Source organism: Macaca mulatta, chromosome 5 (assembly GCF_049350105.2).
Source record: "Macaca mulatta isolate MMU2019108-1 chromosome 5, T2T-MMU8v2.0, whole genome shotgun sequence".
Taxonomy (NCBI): Eukaryota; Metazoa; Chordata; class Mammalia; order Primates; family Cercopithecidae; genus Macaca; species Macaca mulatta.
Window position 1 is genome coordinate 6,487,996 of NC_133410.1, and position 27,087 is coordinate 6,515,082.

The 27,087-nt window shown below is 51.4% G+C and overlaps 1 protein-coding gene across 1 annotated transcript in view; it reads left to right on the plus strand.

The window, feature by feature from the left end:
* Nucleotides 1–27,087, plus strand: part of PPP2R2C (protein phosphatase 2 regulatory subunit Bgamma) — a 246,517-nt gene that overhangs the window by 18,738 nt on the left and 200,692 nt on the right. Inside the window, exon 3 of the mRNA XM_015137940.3 lies at nt 12,896–13,002. Within this exon, the coding sequence (XP_014993426.1) occupies nt 12,954–13,002 (49 nt within the window). The 5' untranslated portion in view covers nt 12,896–12,953. The remainder of the gene's footprint in view (nt 1–12,895; nt 13,003–27,087) is intronic.

The window sequence follows — 27,087 nt, forward strand, 5'->3', positions numbered from 1 at the left end:
GTAAAAGAAACATGCTTGACTTTATTACTCCTGAGACTTAGACAGTAATTTTTAGTGATTAGTCTTCTGACATGCCTGGTCCCTCGTGGCCTGCACCTTTCAGGCATTTGATTTTGTACTCACTTGTGCCTCTAAAGCACCTTGTTAGTGGAGGTAAATTAACTTATTGATTTTGAGTTCCACTGCTACTATGATGAATTATAACATGATTTCAGTCATTTTATTGTTACTTAGGCATTTGTTGAAATACTGGTGCATTGGTAGAGCTTCCGAAATGAATTTTTAACAAATCCCTAAAAACTATGTGAACTTTTCCTAAATGCCTGGAGGAGGCAATAGGCCTGACTTTTTCAGATCTATGTTCTTTGATTAATAACGTATCTCCTGGTGCTGGTATGGTGAGGGTAAGCCCAGGAGAGCCCCAGGCTGTGGGGTCCCCTTTGAGAACGGGCCTGGCATTAGGCAGCAGGAACTGGAAAAAATTGTCATCCTTCCTGATACTGCATTTACACTCTTGGGGATTTATCCTGAGGAAATTATTTAAAAAATTAAAAAAACTCCTTCTGCCTAAATTCACTGCAGAATTATTTGACAGCAGGAACAACACAAAGTAAACCTGGAATCGACCTAAATGTGCAGTGACAGGGACATTGTTTTCCAATTGTAGCATTGGTTTGCTTCTGGGAGTTTGTGTTAATTTGCTTCTTTGGGGCATCCATACTTGCAGAGTGCAGGGAGAAGGGTGTTAGCTGTGACCGGGGGTTTTTATTTCAAGGGCAAGACTCTCACTTACGCTTCTTCGTTTTCTGCCCGAGCACAGGGGGACACTTTGTGCGAATAATCACATACCATTTAGGAATGCTTTTAGGGCCAGGTGTGCTGGCTCACTCTTGTAATCCCAACACATTGGGAGACCAAGGCAGGAGGATCACTTGAGGCCAGGAGTTAGAGACCAGCCTGGGCAACATAGTGAGATCCTGTCTCTAAAAAAAAAAAGATAAAACAAAACATTAGCTGGGCATGGTGGCCCACACCTCTAATCCCAGCTACTCGGGAGGCTGAGTTGGGAGGATTGCTTGAGCCCCAGGAGTTTGGGGTTGCAGTGAGTCGTGATCATGCCACTGCACTCCAACCTGGGCAACAGAGCAAGACACCATCTCTAAAAACAATGATAATAATAATAATAAACTAGGAAAGCATTCAGCTACAAGTAGGAGGAAAATTGACTAGATGGACTTCTGGTAGCTGGAACTGAAAGAGATAGGGCTGCAAAAACATTTTCACCATAAAAGGCAAGGGGTCTGCCATCCAGAACTCATGTCTTGGCTGGGTGAGGCCAACAGGAACCAGGCTCCACTGTCTTCCCACTCTGCCAAGCTCAGCCCTGGACCAGACCGTCTTTTTCTGAGTCTTGTTCTTGTCCTTCAGTAAACGAATGGGGCCAGGGTGACGATGGTTGGGTGGGGGGGACACTGGGCTTCTTTTTCCCTTCCTTGGGGGCAATCCACTCTGGGGACTTGAGGGTCTTCCATTGAAGGCAGATCCTTGGATGAGTGAAGGCTGCTGTGTTGACAGCTCAGCTCGGGGGCCTAGAAAGTCAGAGATGAGATTTCTCGTGGGTGTTATGGAGAGCAGACCCATGTAGAAGAAACATGCTCAGCTTTACCACCCCGAGTACTGCTTGGGGCAGTATCTTAGGTGTGGCTTTCTTGCTCATGGCCACGAGGTGGCAACTGGATGTCCAGGCCCGGGGTGTGAGGTCATGGGTAGCAGGATCGGCAGGGGAAGGGCGCCTGTTTCCTGGCACTCCGCACTCATGCTTTATGTGACAAGCTGGGTGGCCCCTAGCTGCTTCCCTGTCTCCACGTCAGCCGCTTGGTTAAGCATGGTTCTCAGGGGTCCCTTGGCCAGCTCTCCTGGTTCTCAGGGGTCCCTTGGCCAGCTCTCCTGGTTCTCAGGGGTGCCTTGGCCAGCTCTCCTGCTAGCAGCTGACATCAGGGGAGAAACCTGTGATGCCTTTTCCGGCAGCGTGTGCATCAGGGCAGCGGCGCTGGGCACTGTTCCCACAAAGTAGCGTCTGGGCTTCTGTCTGGGAGGGGCCTCTGAGCCTTGTGACCGGCTCCATGGCATCTCCTCAGTAGGAAAAAAACCCTGCGTCCCCAGAGAAGGAATTTGGTCTTTGGGAAAAGACAGACTCATCTGCTGCCCCGGTTGGGGAGAAGATTGGAAGGAGGTGGAGCCTTCCTGGTTGGTTGAAAAGAGGAAGAGCAGAGGCCTCCCCGTCTGAATTGCCCTCTGCAGTTTCAAAGCTGGTTCACTGGTGGTGTCTCCTGAGCCTCACCCCACTCCTGGGACGTGGGGGCCAGAGCTACAGCTCACTGTGGGGACCACGCCAGGCCCAGATGCGAGGCTCTCGGGAACCATGAGAGGGCGTGATCCTCTGCTTTCCACCTTCCCCGGACAGGTGTGAGAACCGCATCAGCTCTGCCCACACCCCCTGAGCATCCACTGTATGCTTTCATTTTTTAGGGGAGGCTTTCTACGAAAGAAACCTGCCTTTGGCCGTGTTGAGAAGTCTCTGGTTCTTTTGTAGGTTAAGTAGAGAGACGTCAGCAATGCCTCAGAGAGTTAAGCGCCTGGCAGGGTGGCGGGCAAACCACCCTCACTAGACAAAACTCCAGAGTTCAAATCTACAAACATTTTTTCTAAAGCAAGTGTTTCAATAACCGTAGCGTCCTTTAACAGCATAGTGTGGTCTCAGGTTCAACAGTCGTTGGGATTATTGTGCATAAACTTCTCCATCTTAAGGAAAGCATGATGCCTTCTCAGCAAACAGTTCTAGAGGGAAACTTATCTTTAGGATAGATACGGAATACAGTAGAGCTTTAATGTCCACCACAGGGTCCTGGGTGTGTAAATATTCCCTCACCTCTTCTGTAATCGTTTGGCAGAAAGTTCCGGCTGGCCCTGGCTTGGTCTCTCACGGCAGCTCTGCGGTCTCATTCCTCTGTCACGTCTGACCCTGGTTATGTTTTCTCCAGCCAGGGCTAAAATAAACAGTACGGAATGATCGTTTTCTGTTTCCTCTGCACAGAGCAACTTCCTGCTTTGGTCCACTCTCCGGGGTCTGTTAGACCTGCTGTATTATTCATAACGTACATAACCCGCACGTCTAGCCTAAGCAAAATCGAGGAATGAATATCTGTGCACCCACCATCCACACTAAGAGAGAGAATAGAACATTCTAGGATGTTAGAAGCCCCCTGTGGCCCTCCATTGGGAGTTCATCCACTCCACCATCTAAGGCCAGCTGGTCCAACCTGGGGTCCGGGGGCCGCATGTGACCCAGGATGGCTTTGAATGCAGCTCAACACAAATTTGTAAACTTTCTTAAAACATGATTTTTTTTTTTTTTTTTTTTTTTTTTAGCTCATCAGCTATCGTTAGTGTTAATCTATTTTATGTGTGGCCCAAGACAATTATCTTTAGTGTTAGTATATTTTATGTGTGGCTTACAGAAGCTGAAAGATTGTACACCTATCTTCTAAGGGAACTGGATCAGCAATCTCTGGCTTTACCTTAGTTTTGGTGTTGCTACACAATGTATTGGTTAGTGTTGCCTGCATTTGCAATTTAAATAAAATCACAGAGCAGGCCTTGCTTTTGGCCATCTAACACTGTGTTTGAAGATTCCTTCCTTCCTTTCTTCCCTTCCCTCCTTCCTTCCTTCCTTCCTTCCTTCCTTCCTTCCTTCCTTCCTTCCCTCCCTCCCTCCCTCCCTCTTTCTTTTCTTTTCTCTTTTCTTTTCTTTTCTTTTCTTTTCTTTTCTTTTCTTTTCTTTTCTTTTCTTTTCTTTTCTTTTCTTTTCTTTCTTTCTTTCTTTCTTTCTTTCTTTCTTTCTTTCTTTCTTTCTTTCTTTCTTTCCTTCCTTCCTTCCTTCCTTCTCTCTCTCTCCCTTCCTTCCTTCCTTCCTTCCTTCCTTCCCTCCCTCCCTCCCTCGCTCTTTCTCTTTTTCTTTCTTTCTCTTTTTCTTTCTTTCTTTCTTTCTTTCTTTTTCTTTCTTTCTTTCTCTTTCTTTCTGTCTTTCTCTTTCTTCCTTTCTTTTCCTTCCTTCCTTCCTTCCTTCCTTCTCTCTCTCTCTCTCTCTCTCTCTCTCTCTCTTTCTTTTCTTTCTTTCTTTCTTTCTTTCTTTCTTTCTTTCTTTCTTTCTTTCTTTCTTTCTTTCTTTCTTTCTTTCTTTCTTTCTTTCTTTCTTTCTTTCTTTCTTTCTTTCTTTCTCTGTGTTTCTCTCTGCCACCCAGGCTGGAGTGCAGTGGCATGACCATGGCTCACTGCAGCCTCGACCTGCTGGGCTCAGGTGATCTTCCCAACTCAGCCTCCTGAATAGCTGGGACTCCTGGTGCACACCACCATGCTCAGCTAATTAAAACAAAATTTTCAGTAGAGAAGGGGTCTCACTGTGTTGCCCAGGATGGTCTCAAACTTCTGATCTCAAGCGATCCTCCCGCCTCGGCCTCCCAAAGTGCTGGGATTACAGGTGTGAGCCACCACACCCGGCCTCTTTATGAAGGTTTCTCACATGATGCCATGTGCTGCTGAAGGTCGCTCATTTCCCTGCTCTGTGGCATTTCATTTTGTAAATATGTCACGGTTGTGTACCTGTTTCACTGCTGACGGATGTTGGGTGGCTGCTTCTTTTTGGTATTTCAGGAATTTCTGTAGGGCAGATGCCCAGGGGCAGACTCAGCGGCCCAGAGAACACATGTCTGTTCAGCTTTACCAGGTCCTTTCAAACTGTTCTGCAAAGTGGCCCTCCAGCTCTGTGCCTTTTCCAAGAACTGATATTTGTTTTTTGTTTGTTTGTTTGTTTGTTTTGTTTTGAGATGGAGTCTTGCTTTGTCGCCCAGGCTGGAGTGCAGTGGTGTGATCTCAGCTCACTGCAACCTCTGCCTCCCTGGTTCAAGCGATTCTCCTGCCTCAGCCTCCTGAGTAGCTGGGATTATAGGCACCCACCACCATGCCCAGCTAATTTTTGTATTTTTAGTAGAGAAGGGGTTTGGCCAGGTTGGTCAGGCTGGTCTCGAACTCCTGACCTCATGATCCGCCCGCCTCGGCCTCCCAAAGTACTGGGATTACAGGTGTGAACCACCGCGCCTGGCCTGGTATTTGTTGAGTTTTTTTAAACCGTTACCATTGTTGTTTTCTTTGGTGACTGTGTTTATTGGCCACCGTGGTTGACCCGTAGGAGGCAGAGGCTGAGCTGGAATTCAGTGTGTGGGGTGTTGATTAGGAGGTGCTCTTGGGGTCCACGCCTGATTGGTGAGGGAAGGCAGCAGGATTGGGCAGAGGGAAAGCTGAGCCGAGTTGCAGTCCAGTGACAGCTGTGGCTGACTGTGAGCGGCTGAGGGGCTGCGGTGGTGTGTCCACGCCATCCTGCCTTGGGCCCAGATGGCTGCTTCTTCACGCTTGCCCAGTCACAGGAGGCGAGCCACTCTGCAGGTGTCTCCTGACAGCACCCCGCCTGCTGCGGCAAAGATCCCTCCTTGTGGGGTGTCTGGGCGGCCCCTCCCTGAGTCCACTCTGCCGGCCGCACACGTCTCTGCTCTTTGGAACGCAGACCCTCCCTGCTTTTCTTCCTGTTGGGTTGTTTTCCAAAAACTGATTACAACATTTTTTTCCTTCTAATATATTCTGCACATGAATCCTGAGTTCATACCGATGGCAAATATCTAAAGTTGTGGCTTTTTCACTGAAACTTTACGGTGGAAGCACAAAGTCTGGTTCTCTATTTCTTCTCGTGTCAGTGTTGGTGAGCTGTGTTTTTCTAGAAATTTATCTGTTTCTTCTAAGTTTTCACAATAATCTAGCATTATCTTTTTTCTTTTTCTTTTTCTTTGAGACAGAGTCTTGCCCTGTCACCCAGGGGGAGTTCAGTGGTGTGATCTTGGCTCACTGCAACATTTGCCTCCCAGGTTCAAGCAATTCTCCCTGCCTCAGCCTCCCTAGTAGCTGGGTACAGGTACCCGCCACCACGCCTGGCTAATTTTTTGTATTTTTAGGAGAGACGGGGTTTCGCCATGTTGGCCAGGCTGGTCTTGAACTCCTGACTTCAGGTGATTCGCCCACTTTGGCCTCCCAAAGTGCTGGGATACAGGCGTGAGCCACCACGCCCAGCCATTCTCGCGTTATCTTTTAAATCTCTGTAATGTGTTCTGTCCTGTCAAATTCATTCTTCCTTAGTTAATGTTGCTGGAGGTTTGTTTACTTTATTAATCTTTTCGAAGATGATCGTGAGGTTTGGGGGAGCATCCACGAGGCAAAGGACTGGCCTCTGCCTACAGTGTGGCCTCTGTCTGCGGCGTGCCTTGTTTAGTGAAGATCTCCAGGGGTTACTGCTGGGCGACCAGGGACAGTCACAGCACCTCTCTGGGCTTCAGTTTGTTCATGTGGTGGGTGGAAGTGAGCACACTGTTCCCTGAGCTCTGTAGAATGTCACTGCCCCTTTTGGAGGGTACTGTGGTCTTTTATCATTCTCACAAGTGCATTTGACTTAGCTCCTGGATAAAGGACAGGAGCTGTGAACAATTTGTCGTGAATCCCTTAAAGCACCTGGCAGCTTAGCCCATGCTAGGTCTTCGAGAAGTATTTGTTAGATGACGGCACCTATGTGGCGAGGGAATCAGTAGCTCAGTCAGCAGTTTACTGCCTTCTCAGGGATTCCACTTGGTTCCCCTCCTCCCTTTTTTTAAAGTTAGAAAATGACTCACATGGCTGGGCACAGTGGCTCACGCCTGTAATTCCAGCCCTTTGGGAGGCCGAGGTGGGCGGATCACTTGAGGCTAGGAGTTTGAGACCAGCCTGGCCAACTCTACTAAAAATACACAAATTAGCTGGGTGTGGTGGCGGGTGTCTGTAATCCCAGCTACTCTGGAGGCTGAGGCACGAGAATTGCTTTGGGAGGCGGAGATTGCAGTGAGCTGAGATCGCGCCACTGCACTCCAGCCAGGGTGACAGAGTGAGACTCTGTCTCAACAAACAAACAAACAAACAAACAAACAGAAAAAATGACTCATGGTCCCTTGTAAGGGTCTGATCTGGTCAGGGCAGGGTTTTTGAGGATCTGACCACTCTGTCCACCTCTGCTCCAGCGCTCCTGTGTGACAGGGAACCTACGTGATGGACAGCAGGCAGAGAGAAACAGATATTAATTAATTAATTAATCTTATTCCAGCAACTCCCGAATGCTGCAACCCTCAGGTGGCAGCTATTTTGGAGAATGGAGCATAGGACAATGCTGGTTGCCTTCCCAATATCCATTATTCCTGGATTTCTGGCTAACAGCCCTGACTTAAATCAGGGGGCTGTGTGTGTGACTGAAATTCATATTCCCAGGTCTGTAATTCAGCAGAGGTGATCATGGGACCCAGTTCTAACCAATGGGACATAAGCTGAGATCACTGGGTGGGGCTTTTGGGAAAGATCCTCCACAGAGAATGACTCAGCTGGCACCTGCACTTTCCCTTGTTTTCTTCTTGTCTGGAATGTGATGGCTGGAGCAATGGCAGCCATTTTGTAATCATGAAATGACCTGAGGACACCCTAGGCTAAGGATGAAGAAGCAGATAGACAGAAGGGACCTGGAGCCTTAACCACAACACAGAGTTCTGCTCCAGTGCTGGGTTGCCAGTCTCTGGCTTTATTTTATAAAAGAGAAAAACACTACATTTCTTCCTAGCTTTCTAACACAGCTCCTAACTGACACAGGCCGGGAAGCCCAAATGGAGATTTTTGCTTCCTTTCCATGTATCCCCATCAGTCTCTCCCTGATGCGCAAGGAGAGGCCAATCCGAGCACATCCATCTTCATGCAGAAACCACGTGTGTGGAGCCCTCATGCCCTGTGGTGGGAACATGAAATGGTGTAGCCACTTTGGAAAGTAGCTGGGCAGTTCCTCAAAAGGTTAAACATAGATTTATCTCATGACCCAGCAGTTCTACTCCTAGGCATCTACCCAAGAGAATTGAAGACATCCATCCATACAAAAAGGTACACACGAATGTTCATGGTGGCACTATTCATAGTAGCCAAAAATGAAAACAACCCAAATGTCCATCACCTGATGAATGGGTAAACAAAATGTGGTCTATCCGTACAGTGGAGTATTATACAGTCCTGAAAAGGAAGGAAGCCCTGCCACACACTACAGTGTCACTGAACCTTGAACACATCATGTTAAGTGAAAGAAGCTACACACAAAAGACCACATAGTCTATGATTCCATTTATAGAAAATGTTCATAATCAGAAAATTCATAGAGACAAAAAGCAGATTAGTGGTTACCAGGGGTTAGGGGCTTGGAGAATGACCACTAATGAACATGTGGTTTCTTTTTGGGGTGATGAAATATTTTAAAAGTAAATCATGGTGAGCACTGCACAGCTCTGTGGATATACTAAAACTACTGAATTGTAGACTTTGAAAAGTAAAGTGTATAGTACGTGGTTCATGCCTCAATAAAGCTGTGATTAAAGACTGCGTATGCTTTAAAGTGAGAAGCTTGGTGTCACTGGAGCCAGGCGATAAAGCAAGACAGGGCTATCTGCAGGGTCCCCATGGGCCTGGGGCAGGTGGCCACGTGGCCAGTTTCTGCCTTCTCTAGTGGAACAGGGTGGCACGGTGGTTAGGACCCAGATTTCTCTACCTACACAGCTGCACGCCCTTGGAGAGATCTAGTTCCTGTGCCTTGGTGACCTCACTTGTCAAATGGGGAGACTCCTGTATCGCCCACAAGGTTGTGGTGAGGCTAAGCGAGAGTAATCAGGAATGCCTAGCGCAACTTTCGCCTGCAGGGACACTCAGCAAACCCCGGATCTGATTCTTCCATTTCCCTGCACACTTGTCCCCCTTGACCACTGCCCAGTCGGCAGGTGCTTCTGTAATCTGGGTTTGAGAAGAACTTTCAGAATGGTAGATTTTTAATTTTTTTTTTTTAAAGGAGAGAAGGAAAGCGGTGTCAGGAATCGTCCTCCGTGTTGTTACAACATATTATAAAGCTCAGTCATTGAAATAGTCTGGAGGTTACGCTAGACTTGGGAGAGAGACTGGTGAAGCACCACATAGTACACGTGTGAGTCCCCTGTGGCCGCCAGAGCGAAGTCCACAGACTGGCTGGTTCAAGACGACAGAAATGTATTGTCCCCAGTTCTGGAGGCCAGAAGTCCAAGGTCACAGTGTCGGCAGGGTTGGTGCCCTCTGAGGGCTATGGGGGGAATCTGTCCCAGCCTCTTCTCCTGGCTTCTGGTGCTTTGCTCGCAACTTTGCTGCTCCCTGGCTTGTGGAAGCCTCATCCCAACCTCAGCCTCCATCCTCCCACAGCACTCTCCCTGTGTGTGCCTGTCTGTGTGTCCACATTTCCGCCCTCTCTCTCTTCTTTTTTGGAAGGACATCAGGCATGTTGGATTAGGGACTCAGCTTTATGATGCCATCTCAATGCATTTCGTCTGCAACTACCCTATTTCCAAATAAAGTCACATCCTGAGGTTCTAGGGGTGAAGACCGCACATGCAGATTTTAGGGGGAAGCAATCCAGCCCTTCCTGATGGAAAGTCAGAAGTAGGTTTGAGCTGTATAATAAATCACTCACTGTGTAACGGGCTCAATATTTGTGGAGCACCTGCTCTGAGCGGGTACCGGGAAACAGCAGTGATACACTGACAAGGTCCCTGCCCACGAGTAGCTCAAGCAGCAGGGTGGGGAGGACATTTCACGACGGTGCGGGAGAGCGGCCAGCTCCTCGCGTCTGCTGCCTTTGTAACGAGAACAAGTTAGAGGGACAGACTGCATTCGCGGCCGGCTCTTTCACGCACGTAGCACGTGGTGTGGGTGGTGCCACCGCTCCAAGGCTGAACCCCGAGCCCCTTCGGCCAAGGGAGCATCTGCCGCCACAGCGGATGACTTGAGGTTTTATTTTACAATTTCATTTGCCGCGTTATTGGCGTTTGGAAGATGACATGACCTCATCTCCTTTTTCTTTGCCTAGTGAAAATAGCAGGTGGTTTTGTTCCCTTCCCACCACTGGGTGTGTTTAGTGCCATCATAACACAGATTGTTAAATCATCCTTGTATGTTTCCGTTTTGCTCTGAAACGCTCCTGTCGCCGGGGGCGATGAACTTGGCTCGATGCACCTGTGTGTTGGTGGAACTTGGCAGATGGGCGGCGGGCACCTCTCCATGCTGATATCTCTACCCCGAGGAAGTGGCCGTGGGGTGGGGTAAAGAGCCAGGAAGAGGGGAATCTGGATTTGATTCCCAAATCTGACATCCCAGCCGTGGGACCTGAGACAAGTCATTCCACTTGTAGGGGGGCCCGCCTCAGTGACCCCCAGGAAGATTAAATGGAATGATCAATGCAGAACTTTTTTTTGGATTGTTTTTAATATGCTGAAATATACATAACACAAAACTAATCATTTTAAGCATTTTCGATGTCTAATTCAGTGGCATCCGGTACCTCCCCATTGTTGTGCAACCATCTCCACAACCCGTCGCCAGAGCTTTTTCTTTGTACCCATTAACACCAACTCTCCATAACCCCAGCCCTGGTAACCCCCATTTCACTTCCTGTCTCTATGAATTTGACTCCTCCAGGACGTCATATAAGTGGAATCACACAGTATTTGTCCTTTTGCCACTGGTTTATTTTCTTTAGCATAATATTTTCAAGGTTCGTCTACATTGTAGCATGTGTCAGAATTTTATTCTTTTTTTCGGGCTGAATAATATTTATGGAAAGGGTTAATCTGTAAATTGCCATGCCACTGAAAACAAAGTTTTAGATGGTGTGTAAATATTAATGGTTGAACCGAACAGAGAAGGTGAACTGAAAGGTACACTCTCTTTTTCCTTCAACCCCAGAGCCATTCCCCATGTAACTGCCTGTGCATCCTCCGGACATTTCTCTGCACTGATGAGCATTTACGTGTGTCCTTTGTTTTTAGACCTCCATGCTATTCTGCACCTTGATTTTTTCCCCTTTGATGTCATTCTTCCTTTCTTTTTTTTTTTTTTTTTTTGAGAGGGAGTCTCGCTGTGTTGCCCAGGCTGGAGTGCAGTGGAGCGATCTCAGCTCACTGCAAGCTCCATCTCCTGGGTTCAAGTGATTCTCTTGCCTCAGCCTCCTGGGTAGCTGGGACTACAGGTCTACAGGTGCCCTCCGCCATGCCTGACTAATTTTTATATTTTTAGTAGAGACAGGGTTTCACCATGTTGGCCAGGCTGACCTCAGGTGATCTGCCCACCTCAGCCTCCGAAAGTGCTGGGATTACAGGTGTGAGCCACCGTGCCCGACCTGATATCTTTCAATATTGGCACACACACATAGAAATGCCTCATCCTGTTCAACAGTTGCTTAGCATCCACTGATAGGTGGCCATGTCTTATTTCCCCAGGTCCATGCTGATGTCCATGTACGTCGTTTACCAATACTTGCCATTACAAACAACACTGGAAATGATTGTTCTTGACACAAGAGTGAGATTTACACCTGAATCCCTAGAAGACAAGAGGCCTGTGCATTGAGAAGCCTCACATTGTCAAATTGCCCCCTGTGGAGGTGACCCCTTCTCCACCCCACCCACCCTGCACAGGAGGGGCTTCCCACAGTGATATCACTCTTGCGGGGAATGGGCTGCAGGACCTTTTTTTTGGGTCACTGCCATATTTGAAAAGTGCAACATTTCTGGTTTAATTCACATTATTTTAAAATGATGAGAGTGGACACACCTTTTTTCACTTGCCTTTTTTCTTATATGAATTAAAGAATTATTTCTTTTTCTTTCTTTGTGTGTATTTCTTTTTATGTGAATGACTTGTGAGTCTCCTTTTCTCACTTTTCTACTGAGCTTTTCATCTTGTCTTCTTGTTTATTTGTAAGAGTTCTTTACATAGTTAGGAAAGTGCGCTGTGCATGCTGGTTGTTGAAATCTGTTCAACTCAGAGTCGTCTCTAAATATCTTACCTTCTTTGAAGTTACCCATAAACCTATATGTGCCCCTGAGACAGCGATGCTTCCTTTCATAATCCTGGGCTTATAGTTCCTATCCTTCACCTTGAGGCTTAGAGGCTCTCCTTCAGTGTCTGTTGATAATTTACCGAACCCTCATCTCTTCCTCAAGCTACACAGAGTGAGGTGGGGAAAAGATGATGGTCAGATGCTATGGAAGGAGCTGGAAAGAAGCTGTCAGGGGTGGGGGTGGTGCAGGGCTAACACTGTGATAAAGGCAGCCAAGCAACCTCAAGGTAAGTATTAGTTCAGTGGACTGCAGTGTGGGGTGTTGTCCCTGCCACAGGGCATCAGGGAAGGCTTCCTGGAGGTGGCAATAGTTCAGCTGAGCCGCAGTGGGACCTCAGTAGCCTTGTACTCTCGTCCACAGGCTCAGAAGTTGGCCAAGAAAAGCTGCCCCTGTGCTGGAGTGGGCTGTGGGCCTGTGCGGGGTGGGGAGGGGCTTCCAGTTCCATGTTTTTAAGTGGGGAGTGACCTGGAATCCCCAGTGAGGGATTTCGTAGGCTGTGGGGAAATAGCTGCTGAGGGGTGAAGTTTGAAGACAAATGATAGAGGGGAGATGGGGAGGAGTCACCCCACTTGGGGCCAAAATAGCCCGAGGGGAAGGTGGTGTGTTGTCCCCATTTCACAGATTTGGAAGCTGAGGCTCAGGTGGCTCCCGCAGCCGGGAGGAGGGAGGCGTTTCCAACTCCGGCCCAGGGCTGGCTGGAGCTGCGCTGGGCATCGGCCAGGGTGGCCGTGGGTGGCGGTGCTCGCGTTGCATGTGATGTGTGGCGGCATGCATGCCCCAAGGCTCTTTTATTGCTCAACTGTAGTTTTTTTTTCTGATTATAGAAGTAAAATAGAAAGAAGACCTTTTTTGAAATGACCTGTGTTAGTCACCTCTCTCAGGATGCGTGAGGCGGACACGTTGAGGCCACCTCAGCTGATGGAAGTTTCCGGTAAGAAGCCCGTTCTCATAGCCGGGCAGCAGCGCCGGTGAGCTTGGGGTCATGGGCTGTGGGTCGCAGGCGCCCGACACAGCGCCAGCCTGACAGCGGGAAGCCGACCCCACCGTGCTGGGATCTGGCCCCTCCCCTGCTTTGGCCCCTGGGCCCCCAACCCTGGCTCCTGCCGCCTGGGCCCTGACCCTACCCCGCCAGCCCCCATCGCCGCCTCTATCTCCTGGGCCGATGGGTGAGGCCCCCCTCTTGCGCCACCTCCTTGTGGACTGTGGCAGGGTCACTTTGTCAGGCAGCTGGGGCAGGGGCCAGGAGCATTGTTTCGTCATTGGGCCAACAGTGTTGAGTGCCCGCCGTGGCCAGCGCTAGGCCGGCCCCTGGGGTCGCAGCAGTGGTCAAGTGGACGATGACCCTCGAGGCTCACACTGAGCAGCAGACCCAGACAGACAGAGTCAATCTGTTAACTAGATCCCGACGGGGTGCGAGTGTCGTGAGAAAACAGGGCAGCCATGGGGAGATGGGGTAGTCACCGGGAAGTACAGGGTGCAGGAAGGCACCCGAGGGAGTGTGCGGGCTGTGCGTGTTGGGGGGTGTATGTTGGTGTGTATCTGTTTGGGAGTGTGTGTGTTGATATGTGTATGTTGATATGTGTGTGCTGATGTGTGTGTTTAGGATGTGTGTGTTGTATGTGTTGATGTGTTTGTATGGTGGGGTATGTATGTTGGGGTGTGTGTATTGATGTGTTTGTTGATGTATGTGTGCTGGATGTGTTGGTATGTGTGTTGGAGTATGTGTGTTAGGGTGTGTGTGTTGATGTGTGTTTGTTGATATGTGTATGTGTTGGTGTGTGTGTTGTGTGTGTGTGTTGGTGTGTGTGTATGTTGGTGTGTGTTAGCATATGTGTTGATGTGTGATGTGTGTGTTGGTTTGTGTGTTGATATGTATATGTATTGGGGTGTGTGTGTGTTTGGGGTATGTGTGTTGGGGTATGTGTGTGTGTTGCTGTGTGGTGTGCTTATTGTGTTTGTGTGCGTTGGTGTGTGTTTGTTGATATCTGTATGTGTTGATGTGTGTGTGTTGGTGTGTGTGTATGTAAGTGTGTGTGTTAGTGTATGTGTTGATGTGTATGTTGATGTGTTGGTGTGTATGTTGATGTGTGTGTTGGTGTGTGCTTGTTGATGTGTGTATGTGTTGGGGTGTGTTTGTTGATATCTGTATGTGTTGATGTGTGTGTGTTGGTGTGTGTGTATGTAAGTGTGTGTGTAAGTGTGTGTGTTAGTGTATGTGTTCATGTGTATGTTGATGTGTTGGTGTGTATGTTGATGTGTGGGTGTGTGCTTGTTGATGTGTGTATGTGTTGGGGTGTGTGTGTGTGTTTGGGGTATATGTGCTGGGATGTGTGTGTATTGGGGTGTGTGTGTGTTTGGGGTATGTGTGTTGCGGGGTGTGTGTGTGTTGCTGTTGGTGTGCATATTGGTGTGTGTGTGTTGGGATATGTGTATGTTTTGCTGTATGTTGATGTGTGCGTGTTAGGGTGTGTGTATTGGTGTGTGTGTGTTTGGGGTAGGCATGTTGGGGTGTGTGCTTGGGGTATGTGTGCTAGGGTGTATGTGTTGCTGTTGGTGTGCTCATTGGTGTGTGTGTGTTGGGATATGTGTATGTTTTGCTGTATGTTGATGTGTGCATGTTGGGGTGTGTGTATTGGGGTGTGTGTGTGTGTTTGGGGTATGAGTGTTGGGGTGTGTGTGTTGAGGTGTATGTGTTGCTGTGTGGTGTGCTCATTGGTGTGTGTGTGTTGGGATGTGTATGTTTTGCTGTATGTTGATGTGTGCATGTTGGGGTGTGTGTGTATTGGGGTGTGTGTGTTTGTGTGTTGGGGTGTGTGTGTTTTGCTGTATGTTGGTGTGTGCATGTTGGGGTGTGTGTGTTTGGGGTATGTGTGTTGGGGTGTGTGTGTGTGTTGGGATGTGTGTGTGTTTTGCTGTATGTTGGTGTGTGTGTGTTGGGGTGTGTGTATTGGGGTATGTGTGTTGGAGTGTGTGTGTGTTGGGATGTGTGTGTGTTTTGCTGTATGTTGATGTGTGTGTGTTGGGGTGTGTGTGTTGGGGTGTGTGTGTTTGGGGTATGTGTGTTGGAGTGTGTGTGTTGGGATGTGTGTGTGTTTTGCTGTATGTTGGTGTGCGTGTTGGGGTGTGTGTATTGGGGTATGTGTGTTGGAGTGTGTGTGTGTTGGGATGTGTGTGTGTTTTGCTGTATGTTGATGTGTATGTGTTGGGGTGTGTGTGTTGGGGTGTGTGTATTGGGGTATGTGTGTTGGAGTGTGTGTGTGTTGGGATGTGTGTGTGTTTTGCTGTATGTTGATGTGTGTGTGTTGGGGTGTGTGTATTGGGGTGTGTGTTTGGGGTATGTGTGTTGGAGTGTGTGTGTGTTGGGATGTGTGTGTGTTTTGCTGTATGTTGATGTGTGTGTGTTGGGGTGTGTGTATTGGGGTGTGTGTTTGGGGTATGTGTGTTGGAGTGTGTGTGTGTTGGGATGTGTGTGTGTGTTGCTGTATGTTGGTGTGTGCATGTATTGGAGGCGTGTTCACACATACCTTTTCACTGAGCAGCCTGCTTTGTAACGGCCACCCAGGTCAACAGGCCTGTAGGTAGATCCTCATTTATTGAACCAATTTCCTGTGTTGGGCACGAGAGCGTTTCCAGGTGTGCTCGGTTGTAAATAATGTGCTGCCATCTTGGGTTTCCACTCTTACTGAAGGCACAAACGACATCTTTAGAGAGTCTTCAAGTCTGCAGTACTGCATTTGGACGGCAATGTCAACTGCAGACTTACAGTCCCCAGGCAGCCTTAAGTAGCTGTGCGTCTCAGTATTAACGACATAAAACAGTATGTTTCTTTAGGCCCAGTGCCGGCCGTGGGGTGCCGGGCCCTGGATGGCTGGTATCGGAGGCGTGGGTACAAGGCCCCGGCACCCCACAGTTGTTCTGCCTGTGCCGGGGTACCTTTCTCTGGGGCAGGAGGACAGGTCTTTGTGAGGAGTTACCGAGAGGACTCCCTTCTCTGCTGGAGAGACCTTTGCTGGTTTGTTTTATGGCCCTGTTTGAGGGAGGCCGGGAGGCCCTGCAGTTTAGAATCCTGTTCAAAGCTTATGCTCGTGAGCCTAAGAGGATTTGGCGGTGACCAACCTGTATGACATAGGCTGTTTGTTTTTACTCCTGCAATGTTCTCTTCTGGGTCTCGGGCATGTGTTCTTATGATGACTTTCATTTACAGCCTGAAATGATTGTGAATTCTTCAATAGATCCACCTTTTAGAAATAGAAAGCTTTCTAAAGTCACGTTTGCAAGCCCAGCCTTTCCGGATTCTGTGTCATTAACTCATGACCAGAGCTGTCTCTCATCCTCCTGCTTACTTACCCCTGCCTCCCTGCACCATGCTGAGGGCAGAGCGTGGGCTTCATCGTGCTGTGTAAACTGTGAAGTGCGGTACCTGAGTTGAGCTCACCTCCCACTCTATGAATAGAGCGACAATGCTGGGGACGTGTCTCCCAGCCTCCCTTGCAGCTAGGGCACAGACACCTGGCCCCCTGGTGCTGCTGCCTTGGGCCTTGACTCAGAATGTTGGCTGGCAATGTGAGGAACAGGGAGCAGGGGCCATGTGTGTGATGGCGGTGGCAGCGGAGGAGGCAGCCGCAGTGATCCAGATGGCGGCTGCTGGCTTAATTTGGGAAGAACAGGCGCCTTCAGACACTGCTTCATCTTCTAAGCCAGGGACTGGACACTGTGATCCTTGGACATTTCTGTTCCTTGTTTTTAATTTTTCTGGGGAATGTCTTTAAACACGCACAGTGGAATGCGCATTGCAGAGAAGGCAAATCCCCCTTTTCTAGTGGAAATGAGCCTGCACCTCCCCAGACAGCTGGATTCTGGAGATGCTGCTGCCCATGAATTCTGCCCTTTTGTTTCTGTGTTTGGAAGGCCTGGCCCAAAATGGGGGTTGGGGGTGTCCCAGTCTGGTCTGGGATGCGCAGGAATGATTTCCCAGCAAGGTCGAGGCTGCTCAACGCTGTGAGAGCCCCAGCCTGGGCATTGGGAAACATGGCTTCCTCTCCAGCTCTGACTTTGCTGGCAGCCCTGGACAAAGCCCTCACCCTTTCTGAGCCTTCGCAGCCTCTTCTATGGGCTGGGGATGACGATCATAACCAAGGCAGTCGTCAGGACCATAGATCGCACTTGCCATGGCCGGGCCATCAATACCATAGATCGCACTTGCCATGGCCGGGCCGTCTGTAAAGTGCTGTGTTCGGGTTAGAGAGGACAAGTTGGTGTTATTGGAGGGAACCTGTGGTGATGGGGGAGAGGGTGACCTGGTGATGCAGCCCTTGATGGCTAAACCTTCCCGACAATGTCACGGGGTCAGACCCCTGCCCTTTGCAAAGCACTGCATCCTCAAAGAATGATTTACACTCCGGAAAATGGAATCCATGCTGAGTGGGTTCTATCACGTGCAGCCTCGGGGAATGAGAGCTGAGAAGGCCCCTGTGAATACGGGCAGGATGGGGCATCCGGTATCTGCCAGCTGCCACCTGCTCCAGACCTGGGCCACTGGCTCTGCTGCCTAAACCTCTTCACTTGCCCCATTTTAACCACAGCTCGCTCATCAGCCTTCTTTGGAGAACGCTGGGGACCGAGTGACCAGGTGGGGAGACTCTGGGCTTTACCCTAAGTGGACGTATGTTGGAAACATAACTTTGCCCCCTAATAATGATAATAATAACAGCAGCTGAGGAAGAGCTGGGGTTCACAGAGCACCTGCTCTGCAAACAGCCTGCAGGATCTTTTGGTGAAAGTCGTGAAACCTGGACATTTAGGTGCTCAATAAATGTTAGCCAAAAAAAAAAAAAAAAAAAAAGAAAAAAATGGAAAAAGGGAAAGAAACCCAGACATGATTCTGCTCATTCCCGCTTTGCTCCTTCAAGTCCCTTGTTATCTGGGTGACCAGGGACCGTTTGTTTCCTGGCAGTTGTAGATGTGAGTCAGCCGCCCTCTCCTGGATGCCCTTCCTTTCGGTTTGGACACACTTGGTGGTCTTCCTGCACCTCGGTCTTTTGCTCTTGCCAGATGGCCTTTGCCGTCCCAGGTTGGCTCTGACGTCCTCTCCTCTGTGAAGCTGCACAGTACCTTTGGGCCCCTGCAGGCTGCCTCAGCCCCTCCTCACTGCCGTCTTTATTCTCAGAACATGAGCCTTGGTGGGGGGTTCCTCAAGGGGCTGAGAGGCCTCAGAGGACACTGCCCCAGAGAGGGGCGCAGGCTGTCTCAGGGTGGGACGCCTCCCGGGTGGCGCCGTGTGAGTGGAACCCCACCTACCCTTGCTGCCTTTGGTGCCACCAGGCACAGCTCCCAGCCCTGGGAGGGGTGATCTTTCTTGGGGGTGCCAAGCTGGCTCTGTGGTCCCTGTCACTCAGAGCAGGCTCCTTCCCACCACACCCATTTTGAGACCCCAGAGCACAGTGACCCGCAGCAGCACTTAAGAAGCAGGAATGCGTCCCTCCTGTTGGTCAACATTTGGGGCATCACTGACAGGCGACAGCAGCCTGGTTGAGAACCACCCTATGCGCCCGTAGAAAGGGCCAGATGGCAGGAGCCGCCTTGCGTTTTGCTTTGGGGTTTAGTTGGGACGGCCGTTTGCAGGGGTTGCAGCCACTGTTCTGAGAGCTTTGTATGTTCAGTGGGTACAAATCTCATGGTGGCCTAGGAGGTAGGGGATGGGGCAGTGCCCATCTGGCAGAGGAGGAATCTGAGGCTGAGAGAAGTTGTTTCCCAAAAACACAGCCTGTTGTGGGGGGCCAGGGCTGTAGCCCAGCAGTCCAGCTCAGAGTCACACCCTGCTGTCATGTTGTTACCCGCACAGTGGGCAGGTTCAATTCTGTGGTGGGTGAGTGTCCAGTGACCACAGCCAAGAAGGGCTTAACAAGGGGATTGTAGGACTTGCAGCAAGTAAGGAGGACACCAGGGATGGTCCCCAAAGCAGCGCCTCCCGGGCAGAAGGGATACCAGGGTTTCACGGGGCTGCTGGGCTGAGCCATCTCATGGAGGGGGTAAGGTCAGTGCAGGCGCGATGGTCGTGGGGATGTAAGGTCAGTACAGGTGCGGTGGTTGTTGGGGGGGGAAGGTCAGTGTAGGCGCAGTGGTCATGGAGGGGTAAGGTCAGTGCAGGTGTGGTGGTCATGGGGGTATAAGGTCAGTGCAGGTGCGGTGGTCATGGGGGTGTAAGGTCAGTGCAGGTGCGGTGGTCATGGGGGGGTAAGGTCAGTGCAGACATGGTGGTCATGGGGGTGTAAGGTCAGTGCAGGTGTGGCGGTCATGGGGGTGTAAGGTCAGTGCAGGTGCGGTGGTCATGGGGGTGTAAGGTCAGTGCAGGTGCGGTGGTCGTGGGGGGTAAGGTCAGTGCAGGTGCGGTGGTCGTAGGGGGGGTAAGGTCAGTGCAGGTGCGGTGGTCATGGGGGGTAAGGTCAGTGCAGGTGCGGTGGTTGTTGGGGTATAAGGTCAGTGCAGGTGCGGTGGCCATTTGGGGGTAAGGTCAGTGCAGGTGTGATGGTGGTTGGGGTGTAAGGTCAGTGCAGGTGCGGTGGTTGTTGGGGTGTAAGGTCAGTGCAGGTGCAGTGGTCGTTTGGGGGTAAGGTCAGTGCAGGTGCAGTGGTCGTTTGGGGGTAAGGTCAGTGCAGGTGTGGTGGTCATTGGGGGGTAAGGTCAGTACAGGTGTGGTGGTCATGGGGGTGTAAGGTCAGTGCAGGTGTGGTGGTCATGGGGGGTAAGGTCAGTGCAGGTGCTGTGGTCATGGGGGTGTAAGGTCAGTGCAGGTGCAGTGGTCGTTTGGGGGTAAGGTCAGTGCAGGTGTGGTGGTTGTTGGGGTGTAAGGTCAGTGCAGGTGTGGTGGTCGTGGGGGTGTAAGGTCAGTGCAGGTGCGGTGGTTGTTGGGGGGTAAGGTCAGTGCAGGTGTGGTGGTTGTTGGGGTGTAAGTTCAGTGCAGGTGTGGTTGTTAGGGGGGTGTAAGGTCAGTGCAGGTGCGGTAGTCGTGGGAGGGTAAGGTCAGTGCAGGCGCGGTGGTCATGGGGGTGTAAGGTCAGTGCAGGCACGGTGGTTGTTGGGGGGTAAGGTCAGTGCAGGCGCGGTGGTCATGGGGGGGTAAGGTCAGTGCAGGCGTGGTGGTCATGGGGCTGTAAGGTCAGTGCAGGTGCGGTGGTCATGGAGGGGGTAAGGTCAGTGCAGGTGCGGTGGTCGTGGGGGGGTAAGGTCAGTGCAGGTGCGGTGGTCGTTTGGGGGTAAGGTCAGTGCAGGTGCGGTGGTCATGGGGGGTAAGGTCAGTGCAGGTGCGGTGGTCATGGGGATGTAAGGTCAGTGCAGGTGCGGTGGTCGTTTGGGGGTAAGGTCAGTGCAGGTGTGGTGGTCATAGGGGTGTAAGGTCAGTGCAGGTGAGGTGGTCGTAGGGGGGTAAGGTCAGTGCAGGTGCGGTGGTCATGGGGGTGTAAGGTCAGTGCAGGTGCGGTGGTCGTTTGGGGGTAAGGTCAGTGCAGGTGCGGTGGTTGTTTGGGGGTAAGGTCAGTGCAGGTGTGATGGTTGTTGGGGTGTAAGGTCAGTGCAGGTGCGGTGGTCGTTTGGGGGTAAGGTCAGTGCAGGTGCAGTGGTCATTTGGGGGTAAGGTCAGTGCAGGTGTGGTGGTTGTTGGGGGGTAAGGTCAGTGAAGGTGTGGTGGTTGTTGGGGGGTAAGGTCAGTACAGGTGCGGTGGCCGTGGGGGGTAAGGTCAGTGCAGGCGCGGTGGTCATGGGGATGTAAGGCCAGTGCAGGCGCGGTGGTCATGGGGATGTAAGGCCAGTGCAGGCGCGGTGGTCATGGGGATGTAAGGCTAGTGCAGGCGTGGTGGTCATGGGGATGCAAGGTCAGTGCAGGCGCGGTGGTCATGGGGATGCAAGGTCAGTGCAGGCGCGGTGGCCATGGGGATGTAAGGTCAGTGCAGGCGCGGTGGTCATGGGGATGTAAGGTCAGTGCAGGCGCGGTGGTCATGGGGATGTAAGGTCAGTGCAGGCGCGGTGGTCATGGGGATGTAAGGTCAGTGCAGGCGCGGTGGTCATGGGGATGTAAGGTCAGTGCAGGCGCGGTGGTCATGGGGATGTAAGGCCAGTGCAGGCGCGGTGGTCATGGGGATGTAAGGTCAGTGCAGGCGCGGTGGTCATGGGGATGTAAGGTCAGTGCAGGCGCGGTGGTCATGGGGATGTAAGGCCAGTGCAGGTGCGGTGACGGATCACGCTTCTAGATACATCACGTGCATGGAAAATGGCGGATAAGCTTCTCCCTGGGTGGGGTTTTTAGGATGGGCTTGAAACTTTTCTGAAACAAGAAGAACTCAAGATGCACTTACAAGTGGATGCTTTTTCATGATGTGTACCTGAAAACCCCAAACCCGGGACCCTGGCTTTATGACGTCACATTCCATGGGAGGTGCTAAGGGCAGAGCCTGGCCCAGAGTAAACCCTCAAGAAACGTTACTCTTGTTGCTTTCCTGGGGTTCCTGTAAAGCAGGCGTGGTGCTTTGTGGTTTGTGAATCTGTGTCCCCAAGATATACGCTGTGGTGAATGATTCTCTGGGACTTATCCAGCTGCTTCCCCCAGCACTGAGTGTGACCTCACAGCGGGAATAGTGGGCTCCGTCACTCGTGTGCTCTAGCCTCTCCTCCCATTCGCTGCTGTCCCCTCCCAGTCTCCTGGTCATTGTCCTCCTGGGGGAATCCTTGTCGTGGGAGGCCTTCCCAAGCAGGGTCCTGACAGAGACGTGAGTGGTCCTTACCCACTGTTCTTCATTTCACATACATTTATTGAGCACCTACTGTGTACCCGGCCCTGGGTCAGTGGCTGGGGCCACAGCAGTGGGCAAAGCAGACCTGGGGCTCACGGTCTAATGTGCAGAGAGATGTGGACCCTCTCAGCCTCGCCAGCTTTCCCTCTGGGAGGACTGTGCCAGGGAAGAGGGATGGGGGATGGGGTAGGGGCTTTGGAGTCAGTGGAGCTGCATGTGAACCCCAACCCAGTGGCTTTCCAGCACTTTCACGGGCGTGCAGGACTGAGCTTCAGGAATCCTCAGTTTTCTCATCTGCAAACTGGAGGTGTTGGCACCTACCTCACGGGGTTGTCTGGAGGCTAATGGGTGATACATTCCACGGGGCCGCGCAGCTTGGCTCGCGGTGTGCGCGCACTGACTATGAGCCCCCTCCCAGCTCCCAGCCTGGCCACTTAGGTGGGTGGCTCAGGTGGTACCTAGAGGAGAGGCCAGGGCTGCAGGGAAGAGGCCAGTCTGAGGCTCTTTGTGGTGTGTGAAATCCCTGGGTTAATCCCTGGCCCTGCCCAGAGCCTGAAGTGGGAACTCCTGCATTGCTTCTTTGACCGTGAGCCTTTGCTGGCTGTCTAGGACTCTGCTTCGGCTGCCATTGAGACTGCCAGGAGTTCAGGCCTATGGCCCAGCTGCCCCTCATCCTCCAGCTGCCCCCTTCCCTGTCCCTGTGAGGTCCCAGCCAAGCCATCTGCTTATGGAGACATGAACAGACCAGCTCAGGGCTGCTCTGCACCTGGTGATGGCAGGAAATAAAGTAAGGATGGGTGATAGGTTGGGCTTTGGTGGCCAGATCTGTCCCTGAGTCTCCCTGGCTGTCAGAACACAGTGACTCTCAGACACCAGGGGCAGATCTGGGGACTGGCGCTCCAGGCAGTTTGGGTCGAGTGGAGGAATGCTCTCTGATGATTCATGCCTAGGTCTGCAGGGATCCTGAAGATTCGGAGGCAGGGCCCTCACCAGCTCAGGCAGCCACCCTTCAGCTGTGCCACCTTGCCTGGGCCTGAGCACAGGCCCTGGAAGCCCGTGTAAAGGACATGTTCACAGGCAGGCAGGAAGGGCCCTCCCAGCCAGAGCCAACACCCTCCACCCCAGCTCCCTGCACAAGCTGGCCTTGCAGAGAGCCAGGGCGGGCGGTGCAGGCTGGGAAGAGGAAGAGACGTTTGGCCGGGTAGGGGCTGAGGGCTTCCCAGGCTGAGGATACAGGGCAGGCAGCAGCCTGAAAACACAGGCCAGTTTCACAGCCTGCAACCGGGTGGTCACACAGGGCCCCGCGCTCAGAAGGGCCCACTGGGGCGGAGGCTCTGAGCTCACCGTCTTGAGATTCTTCATCATCTTATCCTGGACTTGGTGTTCTGTAAGTGGAGTTGCTGGGACTGTGGATCGTGTCCTGGGGCTTGGAGTCTGGGCTCATGGGCTATGCCTCCTTTGTCCCTTCCCCAGCTCCTGGGACAGGTTCTCAGCTGCCTGCTCTCCTCCCGTGGGGGCCCCAGGCCCTGCCTTCTGTCCAGGGTGGCAGCCAGGTCACTTCTTGGGTGGCCATTGCTCAGGGGTGGCCTGTCCTCCATGGGCTGAGGTGGTGGGGCCTGTGGGAAGGGGGCCAACGTCTCTGTTCACAGCTGGGGTCCCACATTTTGGTTTTGCACTGGGCCTCGAAAATGATGGAGCCAGCCTTGCCTGAAGAGAGGTGCATTCTGGAAACGGCCAGAGTCCCATGTGGCCAGGGCATAAGGAAGCTGGGATGGTGCCTGGAGGTGGGGTGGGGTGTGGCGGATCACCCAGGTCGGGGCAAGTCCCTGGAAAGCTGTGGAGGAGTGGGGCTGTGTTCTCACGGCATGTGCTGGTTGGGACACTTGGTAGGTCCATGCACCTTGGCCACAGATGCTGCATGGCAGGGAGGTGACTATCACCGTCTGGGGCACCGGGAGAAAGAGAGAGGGGTGTTCTGTTCCGCCTGGCACTGCTCAGGGGTGCACAGCAGCTCTGTGGGTTTATCTCACACCAGACTTCTTTTAGAGCCAGAAATTGGCAAGGACTGGAGGCAGCTTGTCCGGTGCATTCCTTCTAGCGGGATAAACCGAGGCCCTGAGAGGGGACACATCCCTGCTCACTGGCCAAGGTCTCTTAGCAGGTTGGTAGCAAATAGCTAATATTAAGTCAGTTCATTTGGAATTCTAGGCAGAAATAGAAATATGTCAATGGCACAGATGAAAAAACTGAGGCTCAGGGTGGCTGAGGCTGCCTGGGATCAAGCGATTTATAATGGAGCTGAGATTCAAACCTGCAGCTCCCGACACCAGACTGGGCTCCTTCTCCTCCGCATTGAAGCCGTGGCTGGCGTCTCCCACTCTTCGGGATCATGGAGTAGGCTAGTGAGCAGCTGGGGAACTCGGGGCTGGAGTGAGAGGGTGGATGGGTGGGTGGCAGGGCTGTAACAAAGCCTGCCGTGATGGCTGTCCCCCTCCTCAGGGAATCAGGCCTGATTGCACTTAATGAGGCTGGTGGGGAGGTGTCGAGCTTGCATTTTCTGCTCAGTGGGAGGTGGCTATGATGCATATTCATTTATGCAAAACCAGGGTTGGTTCTCTGCACCCTCTCACCCCTCTGCCTCTTCCTCCAGTCGGGTCACTGGAGCCCAGAGACCAGCCCCTGGATTCCCTCTTTCCTTTGCCAGCTTTCAGCCCCAAATAACAGGCCAGGGAGGTGGACGCACATTCTCGCTCTCCAGGGCCAGGCAGGCACTGCGCTCAGGGTGCCCTCAACACGGAGCGTTGACTACCACCCCTCTTCTTTTCACCAATTTAACCATTTTAGAGTGCACAGTTCAGTAGCATTTAGTACATTCATGTTATACAACCGTCACCACTCTCTAGGTCCAGAACATTTTCATCACCCCAAAAAGAAACTGTTCAACTTGTCAGCTGAAGAATTGCCAGGACCACACATTGAGCGCGGAGAGCTTTCTTCCTCATGAAGGGTCGCAGCCTGCAGGCTGGCCAACCGCAGGCTGGGAAGCATAGCCTCTGGCAGGAGCCAGAAGCAGGCATTTCCAGGAAGGGAATTTATGATGAACAGGTTAGCTAAGTATACATATTCAACAGGCTATAGGAAGAGCTATGAATATTCACGGAGATGTGTGTGCATTCGTCATAAGCTAACATGTATGTTACACGCATCCCATGTTGACTTTGGGGTAGAGACTTAATATTTAAATATTACAGTCAGGGCCCTACACGTCAGAAGGTGAAGCAGAAGACAGGAAGAGCCTCTGTGCAGCCTCCATAGATGAGCCAGAACCACTTCAAGATTGGGACTCTCTTATCAAGAAGGAATGCTGGGTTGGGCAACATGGCTCAAGTCTGTAATCCCAGTACTTTGGGAGGGGGGCAGATCATGAGGTCAGGAGTTCAAGACCAGCCTGGCCAACGTGGTGAAACCCATCTCTACTGAAAATATAAAAATTAGCCGGGTGTAGTGACGAGCGCCTGTAGTCGCAGCTACTCGGGAGGCTGAGGCAGGAGAATCACTTCAATCCGGGAGGTGGAGGTTGCAGTGAGCCGAGATCGCGCCACTGTACTCCAGGCTGGGCGACAGAGCAAGACCCCCTCCCCCGCCAAAAAAAGGACAATCTGTGTTGAAACTGAAAAAGAGAGGGGCAGCACTGAGCGGTTGGTTGGAATCAGCAGTAGGGCAAGTCTTTCGAAAGGGCTGATTTCTGCTTAACCCTTAAGAGGGAAAGCGTAATGGCATTTAGTGAAGGAGGGGTATAATGCAGTGTGTCTGACCTCCGGTCCCACTGTGGCCTGGAACTCAGGGTTTTTTTTTTAAGGTTTCTCTGGGGTCCCTTTGGCCAAGAGGGGGTCCATTTAGTCATCTGGGAGTGGTTAGGATTTTATTTATTTATGTATATATTTATTTATTTTGAGATGGGATCTCACTCTGTCACCCAGGCTGGAGTGTAGTGGCACGATCTTGCCTCACTGCAACCTGTGCCTCCAGGGTTCAAGAGATTCTCCTGCCTCAGCCTCCTCAGTAGCTGGGATTACAGGCACATGCCACCACTCCTGGCTAATTTTTGTATTTTTAGTAGACATGGGGTTTCACCATGTTGGCTAGGCTGGCCTCAAACTCCTGACCTTAGATGATCCAACTGTCTCGGCCTCCCAAAGTACTGGGATTACAGGTGTGTGCCACGACACCTGGCCTTTACTTTTATTGTTTATTTTATTATTTATTTATTTATTTGGAGATAGTATCTCGCCCTGTCGCCCAGGTTGGAGTGCAGTGGCACCATCATAGCTCACTGCAGCCTCAACTTCCTGGACTCAAGTGATCCTCCTGCCTCAGCCTCTCCAAGTAGCTAAGACCACAGATGTGTGCCACCATGTTTGGCTAATTTTAAAATGTTTTTGTAGAGATGGAGTCTTGCTATGTTGCCCAGGCTGCTCTCAAACTCCTGGGCTCAAGGGATCCTCCCATCTCAGCCTCCCAAAGTGCTGGGATTGCAAGTGTGAGCCACTGTGCCCGGCCTATTTTTATTTTTCAAACTAAATGAAATTTAGCCTAAAGATGCCGCTGTATGTGAATCCTTTCTTAATGAACTGCAACCTAACTTAGTTTGTGACTAATGGAAGCCTGACTTAGGAGGCGCTCTTGTAACACATAGGTGAAGCTCAGCCAACCACAGCAGCTGGGCGTCTGTCAATCCAGTCCCAGGTGGCCAACCGTTCAGATAAGGCAAAGGCTGAGCTGTAACCAGTCAAGCTGTCTTGACCCTCTTTTCCGTTTTGCCTCCATAAATGCTCCCTGATCACGGTGCAGACATAAATTCCTAGACCTTGTGCTGGTTCTAGGAGCAGCTGATTCGTGAATCGTTTTTTGCTCAATTAAACTCTTAATTTTAACTTGTTATACTCAGTCAGCAGTCACTCCCATTCCTCCTCCTTCTAGTCCCTGGCAACCGTGAGTCCACCTTCTGTCGTGGTGTATCTGCCTGTTCTGGACGTCGCATGGAAATGGAATCATACTGTACACTTATATTCAGCTTCTTTCACTTGGCTGAGTGTTTTCAAGGCTCATCCAGGCTGTAGTTCACAGTAGAGCTTTATTCCTTCTGACTGGGCACAGTGGCTCATGCCTGTGATTCCGGCACTGTGGGAGGCTGAGGCAGGCTGATCACCTGAGGTCAGGAGATCAAGACCAGC